This window comes from Musca domestica, unplaced genomic scaffold (genome assembly GCF_030504385.1).
Source record: "Musca domestica strain aabys unplaced genomic scaffold, Musca_domestica.polishedcontigs.V.1.1 32, whole genome shotgun sequence".
NCBI classification, from domain to species: Eukaryota; Metazoa; Arthropoda; class Insecta; order Diptera; family Muscidae; genus Musca; species Musca domestica.
The window spans coordinates 893,467-912,280 of NW_026712311.1; the positions used below are offsets into that span (position 1 = coordinate 893,467).

Below are 18,814 nucleotides of genomic sequence, written 5' to 3' on the forward strand. Positions count from 1 at the left end.
ATACATTTAGGATGTTTTTGTAGGTTCTCCAAAAAAAAAATATAATAATAATAATAATAATAATAATAATAAAATAAAACCAGTAAAGCAAGTCCTAAAGTCGGGCGGGGCCGACTTTATGATACCCTACACCACTTTGCTAATTTAGTAGAGCTCCGCATAACAATTAGAAGTTTTTATGGGAGAATTTAATCATACACGCTATGATTATAATTGTAATTTAAAGTTCAAAGGACTAAATATGCCGAAGCATTTGTATCTTTTAAATTCCGACTTGTATTGCCCAATTGGTGCAAAATTAATTTGAAATCGGATAAAGATATATATGGGAGCTATATCCAAATCTTAATCGATCTCGATAAAATTCGGCAAAAATATTTCTGAGCTGTATTTGATATAAGTCCCTGAATATCGTTGTTACGGAGTGCATATTACGGCTGTGGGTAACAAATATAACAAATCGGATGAACAATATATATGGAAGCTATAGCTATATATGAACCGATCTTCACCAAATTTGACATACTAGCTTCTACACTCAATTCGGTCGTATGTGCCAAATTTCATCCCATTTGGACAAATATTAGACGTTTGGGGCAAAATAACATGTAAATCGGACGAAGTTATATATGGGAGCTATATCCAAATCTGAACCGATCTCGATAAAATTTAGCCAATGTATTTCTGAGCTGTATTTGATATATTTCCCCAAATATTGTTGTTACAGAGTACATATTACGGCAGCGGAGGACTAAAATAACAAATCGGATGAACAATATATATGGGAGCTATAGCTATGAATGAACCGATTTCGATCAAATTTGTCATACCCATTTTGAGGCCTAATTTGGTTGTATGTGCAAAGTTCCATAATATTCGGGCTGATATTGTACGTTTGGTGCACAATAAAAAACAAATCGGACGAAGATATATATGGGAGCTACATCTAAATTTTTACCGATTATCTCCAATTTTAATAGGGTTCGTCCTTGGGCCAAACAAATGTTGTTTAGAAAATTTCATCTCAATCGGATAATAAATGCGACCTGAATTTTGTTCACAAGAATACATGGACAGACGGACGGACGGACATGCATAAATCGACTCAGAATGTGATTCTATGCAGATCATCAAAAGGAACTATCGGTCTATCTCGCTTCCTTCTCCATGTTACAAACAAATGCACAAATACATAATACCCTTACCACTTTGTGGTGAAGGGCATAAAAAATAAATGTAATAATAAATTATAAAACTATTTCTTTGTTAAAAATAGAGCATACATTTAGGAGGTTTTTGTAGCTTTTCCAAAAAAAAAAAAAAATAAATAAATAAAAAAAAAAAATAAATAAAAAAATAAATAAATAAAAATATTAATTAAATATGTCCAGCAAAATATACCTTTTAATATCCTCCACCTTAGGGTAAGGGAAACATTCCAACCCATTGTGTCCCACAATTACCAATTTTTAGACATATTCGAGGGAAAATGTGGCAAAAATCATCAAAATATCGAATATCGGGAGATACCGTAAACCTATACATACAATGTTTCGGCAACGGAGCTAGAACCCGTTAGGACACATAACTACCAATTTTTAGACAAATACGCGAAGAAATGTGGCAAAAATCATCAAAATACAGAATATCGGGAGGTACCGTTATATGGGGACTATACGAAAACGTGCACCTATATATGGAATATTTCGCCACCGGAGCTAGATCCCATTATGACCAACAAATAACAATTTTTAGACAAATCCACGAAGAAATGTGGCAAAAATCACCGAAATACCGAAAAATCTGGAGATACCGTTATATGGGAGCTATACCAAAACGTGGACCCACACATACACTGTTTCGCCACCGCAGCCAGAACCCATTATGACCAACAAATACCAATTTTTAGACAAACCCGTAAAAAATATGGCAAAAATCATCAAAATACCAAAAATCGGAAGGCTATATATATGGGGGCTATACCAAAGCGTGGACTCATACATAAGATATTTTTCCACACGAACTAGGACCAATTATGGCCCATAAATACCAATTTTTAGACAAATCCCTGAAAAAATGTGGCAAAAATCATCAAAGTTAATATACCCTCCTTGCCAAGGTGGAGGATATAAAAAGAGAAAGTTTGGAAATAAATTTCAGATATGGAAAAAAATGTAGGATAATTTTAGGATAAGTTACAATTTAATTTAGATGCTTAAAAATCCGAAGAAAACTTAATTACTAAACACTTGGTACAGGTTTAGGGGCTATACGAAGACTTGGACCTGCATAGACAATTCTATGTCGTAGGCTGTAGCACCCATTACAAAGTTCAAATACGAAATTTGAAATAATTTCGGGTAATAATGTGGCTGAAATCAGCAAAATACCGAAATTAGGGAGGTACCGATACCTGGACCTGCATAGACAATTCTCTGTCGTAGAGTTTAGTCGGATTTTTTTCTATAGAAAAATAAAAGACTTGGAGCTGAGGTCTGATATCCCGATTTTTTAATTTTTCTTTCCTTTTTCTCCATTCTAATGTTTTGTTGTAAGAAAATCTGTTCGTTTGTTTAGCATAATTTTGGGTTGTTATTTCAACAAAATTTAAAACATAATGAGCTGCATACTTTTAGGCAAACAATTTATTTTTTTATAATTTTTTTAGTAACTCTACCCTTTTGAATTATTTAAGAATATTGGGATATTTATATTGAAGCTAAAAGTAAACCTCCTAAGAAATGTGGCTCATCATTCGAACAATACCCACTTCTTGCTAAGTGGAAAAGGAGGGGCTACTTTCTGGCTTTGTTTTAACAATGTTGTTGTTCGAGAACTCAACTTTCCTTAAGACAATTAATATGCAAGCCAGGTAATGTCTTAAACGAGTCGTGAAAATATTTACCAACACCACCACCGCCACAGTCATCCCCGCCAAGGTTTTGTTGTCATATTTGCCACTTCCCGTGTCCTTGGAGTACCGCTGTGTTCGGGAGAAAAAGAAACAACAATGCGAACGGCTGGCAGCCAAACACTCAACGACATAAACGCCAGTCTAGAGGCGAAAAATTGTACGCATCAAAACGGAATGATGCCATGCCAAAATGGAAAGTTAACACCGTTAAGGAAATAAGCTTTAATTTATGAATTATGCATAGCCAAGGTAGGAACAAAGCAGGATGGCAGGAAAGATGAAAAACAGAAAAAAGGATGAAAGGCCATTTGCCAGAAGAAAAAAAGAAACACAGGACCACAACTACAAAATGGCACAGTTATTCCAAGAATGTCTTCCTGGCAAAAATCTTGTAAGCAAGATTTTCAACTCCCCTGCCTTCGCAGCAGGCCTCAAACCCTTGGCCTTATCAAAAAGCCATACTAAAGGTTTATGGTTGAGTTTTTATTATTGGCATGGCAGGCAAATGAAATAACGTTAATAATTTTTGCCATTTAAAATTCCAGTCATGTCAAGGGGTACCCAGAATGCCAGCAAAACTAACAAAGTGCTAATAAAAATCCAAAAGTCCCCTACCTACCTTAGAAAATTCCCTTTAATGTGCTCAAGTTTTTTTCCCAGCTTTTCTTACTTTCTTTGGGTTAGAAAAATTTTTCTTGACTTTATTCAATTAGCTAGGTTTCATTTCTTTTCGCATTTTTTTCACTTCCTTTCCTTCTCATAAAAATAATATTTTCTTTTAACAATTCTATGGCAAAAGAAATAAGTACGCCGCCAGGGAGAGAGAGAGAGAGAGAGGGAGCTAACTAATAAACATAACCGTCCGTGAATATGATTATAATGAAGGCAAAAATTATGTAGCATATAACTAGGGCGCAATATACAACACGTGTCGTGTTTGCCAAATGGAGTTCAAAGTAATTAATACCTAAAATTAAGTGGAAATGAAAAATGTAGTAATTTTAGCGGGGAAGGCCTGTTGAAAGCTATGTTAATTGATAAAGTTTTCAAATTGATTTGCAATTGTTTGGGGAAAAAATATGTGGCATATTTTTGGGCAAGGTTTCTATTTTTGTAAATTCATGGGATATTTTTTTGGACAGGGGGTGGGGGAATTTTTAAGGAACTCTTTGCCTGGCGTAATTGAGATTTTAATTTTGAAGCAAATATTCTTGGTATTTCGAATGTGTCTTGAAATCTTGGACTTAAAGGCACTAACACTGAAATAGATTTTAGCTGAAATTTATTTTCAGTGGAATTTTCAATTTTTATTGCCTACCTTTAGGCAGACGATGAAGAAAAAATTTTATATTTTATTGCCTGGCTTTTATTGTAGTTTTTTATTCAGAACAAGAATTTTTAAATTGTGAATGTTTGCGCGTAAGGTGGCGTTTTCGTAAATGTGTCCTGAAAGAAATTATTTAAATACTCTGACGTTAGAACTACAATTCTTTAATTATTTAAATTATTCTTAATTAATTTGTCTAACAAAATTTAAATTTTCTCAAAAATTTTAGACTATTTTTGGGCAGAAGTTGTTTTTTTGTAAATACATCACCGATTTTTAGGCAGTGTATAAGGTATTTGATTACTTTTGAGAATTCATTGCCTTTATTAATCAAATTGTAATTTTGTTCCCTGAAAGGTACTAAATAAATACTCTACTGTTAGAACTGGAATTTTTAAATTATTTAAATTATTCTTAATTAATTTTTCGTAGAAAATTCAAATTTTCTGTTGAATTTGAGCTTGAATATTGTAGCCTATTTTTGGGCAAAAGATAATTTCTACAAAAAATACCTCAGAACTGAGGTCGGAACCTCAGAACTGAGGTCGAATGTGCCATAGAAATGAGGTCGGATTTTTTATCCATAGAAAAAAATGTATATATTGGAAAAAATCCGACCTCAGCTCTGAGCTTCTTTTTTTCTATAGAAAAAAAGAACCTCAGAACTGAGGTCGGATTTTTTTCTATAGAAAAAAAGAAGCTCAGAGCTGAGTTCGGATTTTTTCCAATATATACATTTTTTTCTATGGATAAAAAATCCGACCTCATTTCTATGGCACATTTTTTTTCTATAGAAAAAAATTCGACCTCAGTTCTGAGGCATATGTTTTTCTATAGAAAAAAATCCAAACTCAGTTCTGAGGCATATGTTTTTCTATAGAAAAAAATCCAAACTCAGTTCTGAGGCATATTTTCTTCTATAGAAAGAAATTCGACCTCACTTCTGAGGCATATTTTTTTCTATAGAAAAAAATCCGACTTCCGCTCTGAGCATTTTTTTCTATAGAAAAAAATTCGACCTCAGCTCTGAGGTGCTTTTTTTCTATAGAAAAAAAATCCGACCTCAGCTCTGAGGCAAATTTTTTCTATAGAAAAAAAAAAAATCCGACCTCAGTTGCAAGGCATATTTTTTGCTATGGAAAAAAAATTCGACCTCAGTTCAAAGAAAATTAAAAAAGACAACGCCGCAAATAAATACCCTTTGCTGCATACTTTGAGGCGTTTGTATATAAATATATGAAATTTCCCCTTTACCTTTCCGATTTTTATCTCCCCCCAGAGAGACCATTCTCATTAGGGTTTTCTTTTTATCATAGGCATCCTTTGTATCAATTACGTACATATGTATGAGAGATAATGTTCAAGTATTTACTTATTTTTTATTTATTTTTAATTTTATCAAAGCATACTTCAAGGAGGTATAGAAAATTTTCTGATTATCCTATTAAACCAAGGGGGAATCTAGTCTATTATTTATCTCAATCTATTTACAATATATGTAATTCTTGTGTTTTCTCACTTGAATAACAAAATCCCTATGGTGAAAAAGTTATATTCATAATAAAACATGCATACTTTTAGGGATTATAAGTTCAGTGTTGAACTTAGTTTATATGCAAGAGGGGAAGATGGCGCCATTGTTGGTGCCTGAAGCGCCACAATTTGTCACTCCAAGTTCGTTTTTTTTTACATGAAGCCCCTATAAGACCAGCATAAGACCCTTAGTATTTAGCTTTTGTGTTAACACCATAAATCCCTGCATACTTTTGAGCGTTTTCGTTAAAATCGTATTTTGTTTTATTTTGATATGCTTCTGATGATGACGATGTTGATGATGATCTATTATAATATTTGTCAAAGTTTCTTTCTTTGTTTTTGTTTGCCTTCTTTAACAATCTATCAGATTGGAGGGGGGGGGGGGGGATGGTTAGGAAATTCCGGGGGAGTATGCTTTCCATGCGGAATATAAAAAGAAAATCATAAACAACAAGATGATTACCAAGTTTTGTAAAACTTTAAGTCTTTTCGGGAATTTTTTTTTCCAAGGAGGGAATATTTCCCCTAGATGTTGTTGTTGTTGCTGCCACCAGCATTATCATCTAAATAAACAATGTCCTTTATTTTATGTGTGTGTGTGGGTGTATGTGTGTTTGGAAGTTTGTTGTTGCGAAAAATTCTAAAATTTGCCATAAACTTAATGATTAAAGACTCTCCAAAGAATTTCTTGGCTCTTCGTAGAATAGTTCTACAGTTGTTCTACTCGATGCTCTTCCATAATGATGGTCCATGACATGGAGAACAAACTTTTCTTCTTCTTGTATTCTGCTGGACATGGACATAACAATAGCAATAAAATTACAAGACTACGGAAAAGACAAAAAAAAAAAAAAAAACGAGACAACAACTCCGACTACAGTTACAACGCAACTTGGACATGAACTTAAACTCAGGACAAATGCAACTTCCAAAGGGGAAAGGGAATGAAAATTGTCCACTGTCGAAATCCGCCAAACAAAATGCAAACATCCAGTGGGGAGTTTGGAAAAAAAAACTTGGCCCTTTTTGTCGTAGAACCCCCGAAAATAACTTTTGGCGTATAACAACTGGACAAAGTTGCTTTTTTATGGTCATTACCTGTAAGATGCAGCCAAAAACAACAACAACAAAGACTACTCTCCAAAAATCTCTGGGATAAAGTTTATTTAAGGCAGATGATCTCATCAGCTTAGCAAGTTGTTGCCATAAACAAAATCCATGGTTATTTTCGGGGGATTACGACAATTGAGCTTTGGAATTTTAAAGTGGGAATTTTTAAGGACGTGGGGTGGTTTATTGGCCACCAAAACTGAAAACTTTTGCTCTGAACTGAGTACTGTTCTTTTTTAAAAAAATCATTTCCCTTAGTTGCTCTTATTTACGGAAAAATTCATAAAATTTCATGGGCTTTAAAGGCGACGACCAAATTTGGCTATGTAGAACTCAGGTCGAATTTTTTTCTATAGAAACAATATGCCTCAGAACTGAGTTCAGATTTTCTCTGTAGAAAAAAAATTCTCAGAACTGATGTAGGATTCATACAATTTCATAGGCTTTAAAGGCAGACGACTGAATTTGGCTATGGAGAACTGATGTCGCTTTTTTTTCTATGGAAAAAATATGCCTCAGAACTGAGTTTGGATTTTTTTGTAGCAAAAATATGCCTCTGAACTGAGTACTGATTTTTTTTAAGAAAAATTTCCTACAGTTAACAAAAGCTCATTTTTGGGGAAAATTCTTTCAATTGGAGACACTTTTTTAAGGCCATCCTACCGCTATGGAAAAATATTACTTATGCCTGGAAACCGAATTTTCAGATTTGGACACCAACTAGTTCTATAACAAAATCTCTCGGACTTGAGACCAAATTTTTCTTTACCCAAAAAAAAAAAAAAAAATAATAATAAAAATTAACAAAAACTTTAAAAATCTTAATATCTGAGGACCGATTCATTATTGAAAAATAGCTTAAAAAAAGGTTCAAGTTTTAACTACAGTAGAAAAAACAAGTAAGTTCGGTCGGTCCTCCATCATTTGGAACGAATTTGAAGGATTAAAAAAAAAATAAAATCCGTTAATAATTCTGTTAAAATCATCAAAATACCGCAGAACTGAGGTTAGATTTTTTTTGTAGCAAAAATACGCCTCTGAAAACTTGACAAGAGCTAATTTTTAGAGAACATTCTTACAATTGGAGACACTTTTTTTAAGGCCTGACTACCGCTATAGAAGAATATTACTTATGCCTAGAAATCGACTTTTCAGATTTGGAGTTCAACTAGTTCTATAGAAAAAAATTTCCCAGACATGAGGAGTATTTTTTTACCCCAAAAAATAATGTTAAAAAATATTAATATCTGAGAATCGTTTTTTTTTTTATTGAAAAATGGGCTTTAAGATCAGGTTCAATTTTTATTATAATAGAAAAACAAGTAAATTTGGGCGGCCCTCCACCATTTGGAATGAATTTGGAAGATTTAAAAGAATAAAATCCGTTAAAAATTCTGTTAAAATTATCAAAATACCGCATATAAGGAGGTACCGATGTATGGAGACTATGCGAAGACCTTGACCTGCATAAACACTTTTCTGACATAGGCTGCAGTACCTAATTGGAACTTCAAATACGCAATTTGAAACAATTCAGGTGAATGTTGTATCTAAAATCGTCAAAATACCGAATATTGTGGGGTATCGATATATGGGGCCTATACAAAGACCTGGACCTCCATTTACAATTTTCTGTCATAAGCTGTAGTACCTATTTGGAACTTCAAGTACGAAATTTGAAACAATTCCGGTGAATAATGCCGCTAAAATCGTCAAAATACCGAATATGGGGAGTTCGCGTTATATGGGGGTTATACGAAGACGTGGACCTGCATATACAATTTTCTGTCATAGGCTGTACTACCCATTACAAACTCTAAATACGAAATTTCAAACAATTTCGGAGAATATTGTACCTAAAATGGCCAAAATACCGAATATAAAGAGGTACCGATGTATGGGGCCTATATGAAGACGTGGACCTGCATAGACAATTTTCTGTCATAGACTGTAATACCTATTCGGAACTTTAAATACAAAGTTTGAAACAATTCCGGTGAATAGTGTACCTAAAATCATCAAAATACCGAATATAGGGAGGTACCGATAAATGGAACTTATTCGAACACGTAGGTCTGCATACTCAATTTTTTGTCATAGGCTGTACTACCCATTAGGAAGTCTAAATACGAAATTTGAAACAATTCCGGTAAATAATGTCTCTAAAATCTTCAAAATACCGAATATCGAAGGGTGCCGATGTATGGGCTTATATGAAGACCTGGACATGAATAAACAATTTTCTGTCACAGACTGCAGTACCCATTATGAACTCTAAATACGAAATTTGAAACAACTCCGGTGAATACTGTCTTTAAAATCATCAAAATACCGAATATCGGAGGATACACTTGTATGGGGGCTATACGATATCGTGGACCTATACAGACAGTACTCTCACAGGGGGTCAAGTGCTTAGAAAGAACTTCTTGTGTGGATTTTCAGCCAATTTCATTGAAAAATTTGGCTACAATAATCAAAATACTGAATATCGGAGGTTATGGGGCCTATACGATATCGTGGACCTATATAGACATTTCTCTTCCAGGGGTTAAAGTACTCAGAAGGAACTTTTTGTGTGGATTTTCCGACAATTTCATTGAAAAATTTGACTACAACCATCAAAATGCCGAAGATCGGGGGTTCCGTTATATGGGGGCTATATGATATCGTGGACCGATATAGGCCATCTTCGAACTTGACCTGCCTGCAGACAAAAGACTGATCTGTGCAAAATTTTAGCTTCCGCTCTTAAATCGTTTCGACTCTAGCATGATTGCAACAGACAGACCGACCGACGAACAGACAGACAGGTCTAAATCGTCTTAGAATTTTTCGCTGATCAAGAATACATATAATTTTATAGGTCTAAAATTATTCCGATGAGTTACAAACAAAATGACGAACTTAATATACCCACCATACTCTGTGTGGTGGGGGTATAAAAAATACTTATAGTTGAGGACCGATTTTTGCAGCAGAAAACAATTTCATAGAACTGGCGAGGTGTTTCTTTTCACAGGAATATATAAATTCGGATGTTTGACATTGCGACTTATTCTATCAAAAATGGAAATGGAATTTTTATTCTGAAAAAATAAGTTATTATATTTTAAAACTAATTTTTTTTCTCATTCTTAAATTAAATTTTACCTCAACTTTTAAATATTTTTTGAAAAAAATTTCCGATCTTCTTGTAACGTTTTCCTATAAAAAATCAATGTTTTCTTTTGTGAGGACTTTTTGCCGTAAAAAAATATTTTTCCTTAATCCTTTTATTCTACATTTCATAATCTGCCGTTGCTGTTTAAAAATTATCAGAGCGTCTGTGTGTCAAGGTTTCCATTTAATATTTTAAAAGCCATTTTCATTTACTCTCTCTCGCGTTCTTATATTATCTTCTCGTTTTTTTTTTGTTGTTGTAAATATTTAAATGCGTTTTTCCTTTGATATTCCCTGTGGGAAGTACTGCCGCTAAAAGCATCGAACATTATCCTTTAACCATTTCGTTTTGGCCTTCTTGGTCTTTGTGAAGTTCACAAAGAGAAAAAAACTGAACTGAACTGAAATTGATATGGACACCAAAAAAAGGGGTTTCATTAACACACTTACCGTCTTTCAGCGAATATCGTGGATTAGTCATGTCGACTCTTGTCTGATTCTTAATCCAATATATTAGAGGTGTTGGATTACCGGTTGCCTTGCACTGCATCGTGGCCGTGTGGCCCACTTCAATGACGCGCAAACTGGGATGCTGGATGATGACGGGGAAGCCTGGTGGTGGTTTGTCAACTGGAAGAGAGAAGAGAAGATCAAAAGGTTAGGGTAAGAAATAATCGTATCATTTTTTTTTTACGAATATAAAATTAAAAAATATAAAAAAATAGTTTTAATTATTAAGAGTGAAAATGCTGTCTTCAAACGGAGCTCCGAAAATACTATATTTTGGCAATAAGAGTTTTTAATATCGGTATATATATTTTGAAAATTTTAAAGGTTTTCTTTAGAAAAGTAGCCCCTAATTGGTCCACCACATTTTTTCTCATTTCATTATTAACAATTAGGTCAAATTTGAAAATATATATGTATCGAATACACCCCCCACACAATATACCACGTTTGAGGGTGAATTGTGGATTGAAATCCTTTCTCATATTTCCACAAGTCAATTCATTGATTCGCATTTGTCTCTTCGAGCTATAAATATTTATTTTTCATAATTTGTATTTTTTCCATAATCAAAAAAAAAAAAAAAAAATTAATTCCAAATACCAACCTTCATCTCCCCCTTCAATGTGGAAGACTTCACCATGTAACCACTAATAGCATTTCTCCATAACTTCTATAGTCCGTCAACCAGAGACCAAAGCCCAGGCTTATAGCGGGAAACAAACCGCTGTTGATTCAACAGCAATTCAGGAAATCCAAACAAAAAACGATTCCTTTTTTCTTTCAATGATTGTTATTGTTACTGTGTATGTATGTGCTCAGTCTGTGTGTGGGTATTGGTTGGCATTATTTTAATTTCACACCAGACACGTTTTATTATAAATATTGTCCTCGCCCACCAATACCCACATAGACACAGACGGGCACACAACAGGACCAAACGAAATAAGTTCATAATGCATATGCATAAAAACCGCATACATAAAAGGCTTAATACAGCAAGTGGGCTCCTCACACACATATACACACACATTTGAAGGGGTATAAAAAACGTCCCACCAAGACTACTAAAAAGGAATCTTCAAAAACTCACAGTAACTGCTCTCTTGATTTTAATCCACATTAAGACACTGTTGGTTCTTCAAAAATCGTTTAAAAATCCCCGTCGACAGTCATAAAAAAACTTCTAAAAAAAAACAAACATCGACAATTCTGTAAGTCCCTGAACAAATTAAAAAAAAAAAAAAAAAACGTCAACAGCCTCTAAAACAATTTTTAAAAAAAATCACGTCGACAGTTCTGTTAGTCCCTGAAAAAAATTAAAAAATCCACGTCAAAAGACTCTAAAAAAATTTAAAAAAATTCACGTCGACGGTTCTTTTAGTCGCCGAAAAAAATTTAAAAATTCACGTCAACTGCCCCTAAAAAATCATACAAAAAAATCCGCGTCAACAGTCTCTAAAAAAATTAAAAAAAACCACGTCAACAGCCCTTAAAAAATCCTATAAAAATCCACGTCAATAGCCCCTAAAAAATCCTAAAAAAATCAACGTCAACAGCCTCTAAAAAAAATTAAAAAAATTCACGTCGACAGTTCTGTATGTCCCCGAAAATATTCGCTAAAAAAAATCACGTCAACAGTCTCTAAAAACCACGTCAACAGCCCTTAAAAATCCTATAAAAATCCACGTCAATAGCCCCTAAAAAATCCTAAAAAAATCAACGTCAACAGCCTCTAAAAAAAATTAAAAAAATTCACGTCGACAGTTCTGTATGTCCCCGAAAATATTCGCTAAAAAAAATCACGTCAACAGTCTCTAAAAATCCTAAAAAAATTCACGTCAACAGCCTCCAAAAAAATTGTACAAAAATACAGATCGACAGTTTTTTTAGTCCCTGATAAATTCACGTCGGCAACTCTTATAGTTCTTGAAAAAAATCCAATCCTATTAGACATTGAAAAAATCTATAAAATATTTACGACGACCGCTCTGTTATTCTCTGGAAAAATCCTATGAAAAATGCTCGTAGACAGTTCTGTTCGTCCTTGAAGAAAATGTTTAAAAAATCTGGTCCTACAAAAATATTTAAGAAATCAGCAATGGTAGTTCTTTTACTTTCTGTTGGTCCTTCAAATAAATCCATAAAAATTCCACGTTGATAGCCCAATTGTTCCTGAAAAAATCCTTCCTGAAAAAACCCTTTAAAAACCAGCTCTGTTAGTACCTGAAAAAATCCTTAAAACCCAGGTCGACAGCTTTGTTGGCCCTTGAAAAGATCCTTTAAAAAAAAAAAAAAAAAACACTGCGAGAGCTCTGCTACTCAATGAGAAAAAACTCCTCAAAAATTCTGTCTAAAGCTTGGTTACTCCCTGACGATATGTTTAAAAAAAAAACTACATTGACCAACAGGGGCCCAGGGACCCTTAACAATTCCAAGTTGATAGGCCTCTTTATTCCTGATTTTTTTTTTGTAAATTAAGTTAAAGTATGTGTATTTCTTAAAAAATCTACTTTAATTGATTTGTTAACACGTGAAAAAATCAAGCTAGTGGCGCTATTGGTCCATGGACTTTTTTTAGAAAAAATCCATGTTTACAGCTCTGTAGGTCCTTGCGAAAATTATATATAAACTCCAGTTCTGCAGATCTTTGAACAAATAAAATAAAAAAATTCCAATCAAAAGCCTTGTTGATGTTAAAACAATCCAGAAAATTTTTTGATCATATGGTCCCTGAAAAAGAGTCAAATCAACGTTCGATCTCCAAATTTTACTTGAACAACTATTCTATTAAAGTCAAAGATTGATGTCCTAATCTCCTTGAAAAAAGGTTAAAATAACTAATTTTTGAAGATGCAAAGGTCCTTAAAATATTCTTAAGAAATTCAGTTTTAGTGGTCTTAAGGTCCTTGGAAAAAGTATTCTTTAAAAATCCACGTTTGTCGGACTAAAGGTCCTTGGAAAAAGTATTCTTTAACAAATCCACGTTTAATGGTCAAAAGGTCCTTGGAAAAATATTCTTTAAAAAATCCACGATTTGTCTTGAAAAAAACACGTCTATAGCTTGGTTAGTCATTGAAAAAAAAAAATCTATAAAAAACTCAGGCTTTTGGCTTGGATGGTCCTAGAAAAAATCATTTAAAAAATCAGGCTTCTGGATTGAAAAGTCTTTGTAAATTATTTTAAAAAAAATCCAAGTTTGATCCTTGAAAATTATTTTTAATTCCCTTTGAAGTCCTCGTTGGTTCCTTGAAAATTTTTCTTTAAAGTTATTTTTTGGTCCTTTAAAAATAGTTCGTAAAAAATCGATGATTGGTACTTGCAATTTTTTTTAAATCTACGTGTGGCCTTTGAACTCTTTCTTTTAACCTACTGTTTATCTTTAGAAATCCACATTTGGTCCTTGAAAAAATATTCGCAAAAATCCACATGTGATCCTTGAAAAAATATTCTTTAAAAATCCACATTTGGTCCTTGAAAAAATATTCTTTAAAAATCCATGTTTGATCCTTTTAAAATATTCTAAAAAATCTACGTTCGGTCCTTAAAAATATTTTTTTTTTTTTATTTGTTGTTGGTCCTTGGTAGTTTTTTTCAATCCACGATTGAAAAATATTTTTGGTTTTTTTTTTATAATTAGAATTTTGTCCTTGATTTTTTTTAATCCACGTTTGATCTAAGATTGATCCTTGACAAATATGTTTTAAAAAAATTAATTTTTTTTAAAAAAAAATATTAAAAAATTCACGTTTGACTCTTGAAAATTTTTCTTAAAAAATCCACGTTCAAAAAGCTCCACGTTTGGTCCTCGAAAAAATTATTTAAAAAAAATTGTGTTTGATCCATGGCATTTTTTTTCAATCCACGATTGATAAATATTTTTGTTTTTTTTTTATAATTAGCATTTTGTCCTTGATTTTTTTAATCCACGTTTGATCTAAGATTGATCATTGACAAATATGTTTTAAAAAAATTAAATTTTTTAAAAAATTAACGTTTGACTCTTGAAAATTTTTCTTAAAAAACCAAGTTTGATTTCAAAAAAATTCCACTTTGGTCCTCGAAAAAACCATTTTCATAAAATTCTTGTCTAGTAAATGCATTATTTCTAAAATGACATGTAATGCCTGAAATATATATTTAAAAAAGTCCACATTTGTTCCTTGAAAATTATTTTTTGAAAGGTCCTCGTTTGTTGGTCAGCTTATCATTGAAATCGATTCATTGAGTATCCAGGTTGAGTCCTTGAATTATTTTCTTTTTTCAAAATATGATGATGATTTTTAAAAATGTCCTTAAAAAGTGATTTTTGAATACCCTCGTTTGGTCCTCGTTTGTTGGTCAGCTTATCCTTGAAATCGATTCAGTGAGTATCCAGGTTGAGTCCTTGATTTATTTTATTTTATTTTTTTTTTTTTCAAAATATGATGATAATTTTAAAAATGTCCTTAAAAAGTCCTTTTTGAATATCCTCGTTTGGTCTTCGTTTGTTGGTCAGCTAAAGTTTAAATTCGATTTATTGAATATCCAGGTTGAGTCCTTGATTTATTTATTTTTTTTTTACAAAATATGATGTTAATTTTTAAAAATGTCGTTAAAAAGTGATTTTTGAATACCCCTTTAAAAGAGTCCTTTAACAGGCCATTGTTATTCTGTATATGGCTCTTGTTTTCGATTTCATGCAGTTGTTTTGTTCAGTTATTCTTTTCTCTTTTTCTGTTTTGCATTTCGTTTAAATGCATAAATACATGTATGAATGCATATGTTCGAAGTTCGTTACTAACTTGTTGGGGGAGAATCAAAGGTTTTTGTTTTGGAAATTCTTTGTTTGGGGTATAACGACACCCCACCCACTCTTTTCCAATAGCAAGAATCTGGCGGAAAATACCATCAAAATATTTTAACACTTGGCAATGGCATGTGAGTCAATTTTTAGTTCATATAAATACATGTTGGTGTGTGTGAGCATTTCCGCCAAAAAGCTGACACTACAGCCAAAACAGACAATCGAGTGTCAGAAATGCCAATGCCATTTTTCAATTTTTGCCATTGTATTCGGCGCTCGTTATAATGGTAAATGTGTAGACAAGTGTATTGGGTAAATACGACGATGACGATAATGATAATAATAACAACAACAACAATAAAACAAAGGCAAAAAGGAACAAACACAGCACAACAGGGGAAAAATATGAAAAATTGCATTTACATATGGTCACACACACGCACACAAACACATGCACACAGTTAGTCAGCCTGCCAGCCATCCATATGGAAAATAAGAATACCGGAAATATTCAAAAAATAAATAAAAAAATTATTAACAATACAGTAAAAGGATTTAATTGAAATGTGTAAATAAGCCTGAGTACCTTAAATGAAAATGATTTTGATTCTGTTTTATGGTCATATTCAAAATACTTTTTTTTAGTTTTTTTTTTTGTATTTCCAACAAACCCAATATTCAATTGCAATATGTATGTGCATAAATGTGAACCACAAAAGGAGGAAAAAAACAAAAAATCACATCTGAATCACCTGGATTGGCAAAGACTTTGCATAAATATTGATTTAACCTGTTTCTACTTAGTTTCTGTATGTGTGTGTGTGTGTGGGAATACTGAATATGAAAAAAAATGAGAAAAATTCAAATTGAAAAAATGAATCATAAATAAAAGAAAGGAAAATAAATAAAAAAATTAAGTTACATACAGACTTTGAACAAAAAGTCACATCAATTTTTCAGAAGCATACTCTCAGGGGTAGGTCAAGTAAAGTTACTTTTAAGGTAAAGTAAGCTTATAATTGATACAGATTTTTTTCTTTTGTCCCATTTTGGTTTGAGAAAGGGTGAAAAATATAGAAAAAATGGAAAATATACACTTTTGACATAATTTCCCCCGAAAGTATGCAATGCATTAAGGCTTACATAAATTGAGCCTAAATATAGGCAACACTTTTTTAAAAAAAATAAAAAAAAATAGCAGAAAGACATATATTTTAAGACAAAATAAACTAAAACAAGTTAAAAAGTAGTAAGTTCGGCCCGGCCGAATACCTTCCAACATTTGGAACGAATTTGGTGCACAATTAAATTGAAATCGGATAAAGATATATATGGGAGCTATATCCAAATCGAAACCGATCTCGATAAAATTTGGCAAATATATTTCTGAGCTGTTTTTGATATATTTCCCTGAATATCGTTGTTACGGAGTGCATATTACAGATGTGGATAACAAATATAACAAATCGGATGAAGAGTATATGTGGGAGCTATAGCTTTATCTGAACCGATATTGACCAAATTTGACATACTAGCTTCTCGACTCAATTCGGCCGTAAGTGCCAAATTCCATCCCATTTGGACAAATAATAGACGTTTGGTGCACAATAAAAGGTAAATCGGACGAAGTTATGTATGGGAGCTATATCCAAATCTGAACCGATCTCGATAAAATTTAGCAAAGGTATTTCTGAGTTGTATTTGATATCAATTCCCCAAATATTGTTGTTACAGAGTGCATATTACGGCTGTGGGTAACAAATATAACAAATCGGATGAACAATATATATGGGAGCTATAGCTATAACTGAACCGATCTTCACCAAATTTGACATACTAGCTTCTAGACTCAATTCGGTCGCATGTGCCAAATTCCATCCCATTTGGACAAATATTAGACGTTTGGTGCACAATAAAAGGTAAATCGTACGAAGTTATGTGTGGGAGCTATATCCAAATCTGAACCAATTTTGATAAAATTTAGCAAAGGTATTTCTGAGTTGTATTTGATATATTTCCCAAAATATTGTTGTTACAGAGTGCATATTACGGCTGCGGAGGACAAAAATAACAAATCGGATGAACAATATATACATGGGAGCTATAGCTATATCTGAACCGATTTCGATAAAATTTGGCATACTTATTTTCAGACCTAATCTGGTTGTGCGTGCAAAATTCTATACCATTCGGCCTGATATTACACGTTAGGTGCACAATAAAAGACAAATCGGACGAAGATATGTATGAGAGCTATATCTTAATTTTGACCGATTATATCCAATTTCAATAGGGTTCGTCCTTGGGCCAAACAAATGATTTGTGCAAAATTTTATCTGGATAGGACAATAAATGCAAACTGTACTTTGTTTACAAAAATACATGGACAGACGGACGGACGGATATGCATAAATCGACTCAGAATGTGATTCTATGCAGATCATCAAAAGGATCTATGGGTCTATGTCGTTTACTTTTGCCTGTTACAAACAAGTACACAAAGACATAATACCCCGACCACCTTGTGGTGTAGGGTAAAATAACTCTAATCCAGACTTTTAAAAATCATATCATATTTTTTTAAAAGCATAATTTCTGGCTCAGGTGAAGAATGCCTTCTTGATAAAGGCAAGCTTATAAAAGAAATTATTTTTTTTTCTGTATTCGTATCTAGGCTTGGGAGCTGGTAGCAATTATAGAAGTATAAACCAAAATTTTATTAATAAAATAATTAACGCCTAAACATATGCACTATATTATGTGTTATTTGGACTCATTCAAAACCAAAATTTTAATAATAAAATATTAACGCCTAAACATATGCACTATATTATGTGTTATTTGAACTCATCTCAATTGTACGTCATCATAGGAACTTACAAAAAATGTCTTAAAATCCTGGAATTTTTTTTTAAATATCCACATTTTTTCATTAGATTGTTCTTTGGAGAATATTCCTACAGTGAGCTGGCATTAGACGTGCTTCTTTCAAAAAAAAACATTTAAAAAATATATTCTTCGAAACTCCATTTTTTTCTGGGAAATTCCTTTGGAAAATATTCTTCAAAAATTATTTTTTAATATTTCTATCTCTAGCTGCCTCAATATTCCATGCAATGGTATTGAATTTTTTATTCCTTTTTCCATTCCTACTACTTGTGTGTTTTTAATGTTCTCCACTACCACATATGTGTACATATGTATGTACGATCAATATGTTCCTAGAGGTAGATGGAATATAGATTTCTATATCCTATTTGGAATATTGCTATCGACACTGACACTTCTAAGAACTTTTTTAACGACAGACACACACACAAACACATATACTAGCCTGCCATTATCCATTTGCATTAAAGCTTAATAAGATGTTGTTTTTACTCTGTCTTTCACACCCTCACATTTATCTATCTCTTTCATTTGGCACTCACTCAGCATGCGAGTGACTTGTGTGAGAGTGTGTGTGTGTGAA

General features: G+C 32.7%; 1 protein-coding gene across 1 annotated transcript in view; it reads right to left on the minus strand.

Annotated features, from left to right (window-relative positions):
- LOC101901057 (tyrosine-protein phosphatase Lar) overlaps positions 1-18,814 on the minus strand; it is an 898,201-nt gene that overhangs the window by 202,402 nt on the left and 676,985 nt on the right. Inside the window, exon 8 of the mRNA XM_059125202.1 lies at positions 10,500-10,679. Within this exon, the coding sequence (XP_058981185.1) occupies positions 10,500-10,679 (180 nt within the window). The remainder of the gene's footprint in view (positions 1-10,499; positions 10,680-18,814) is intronic.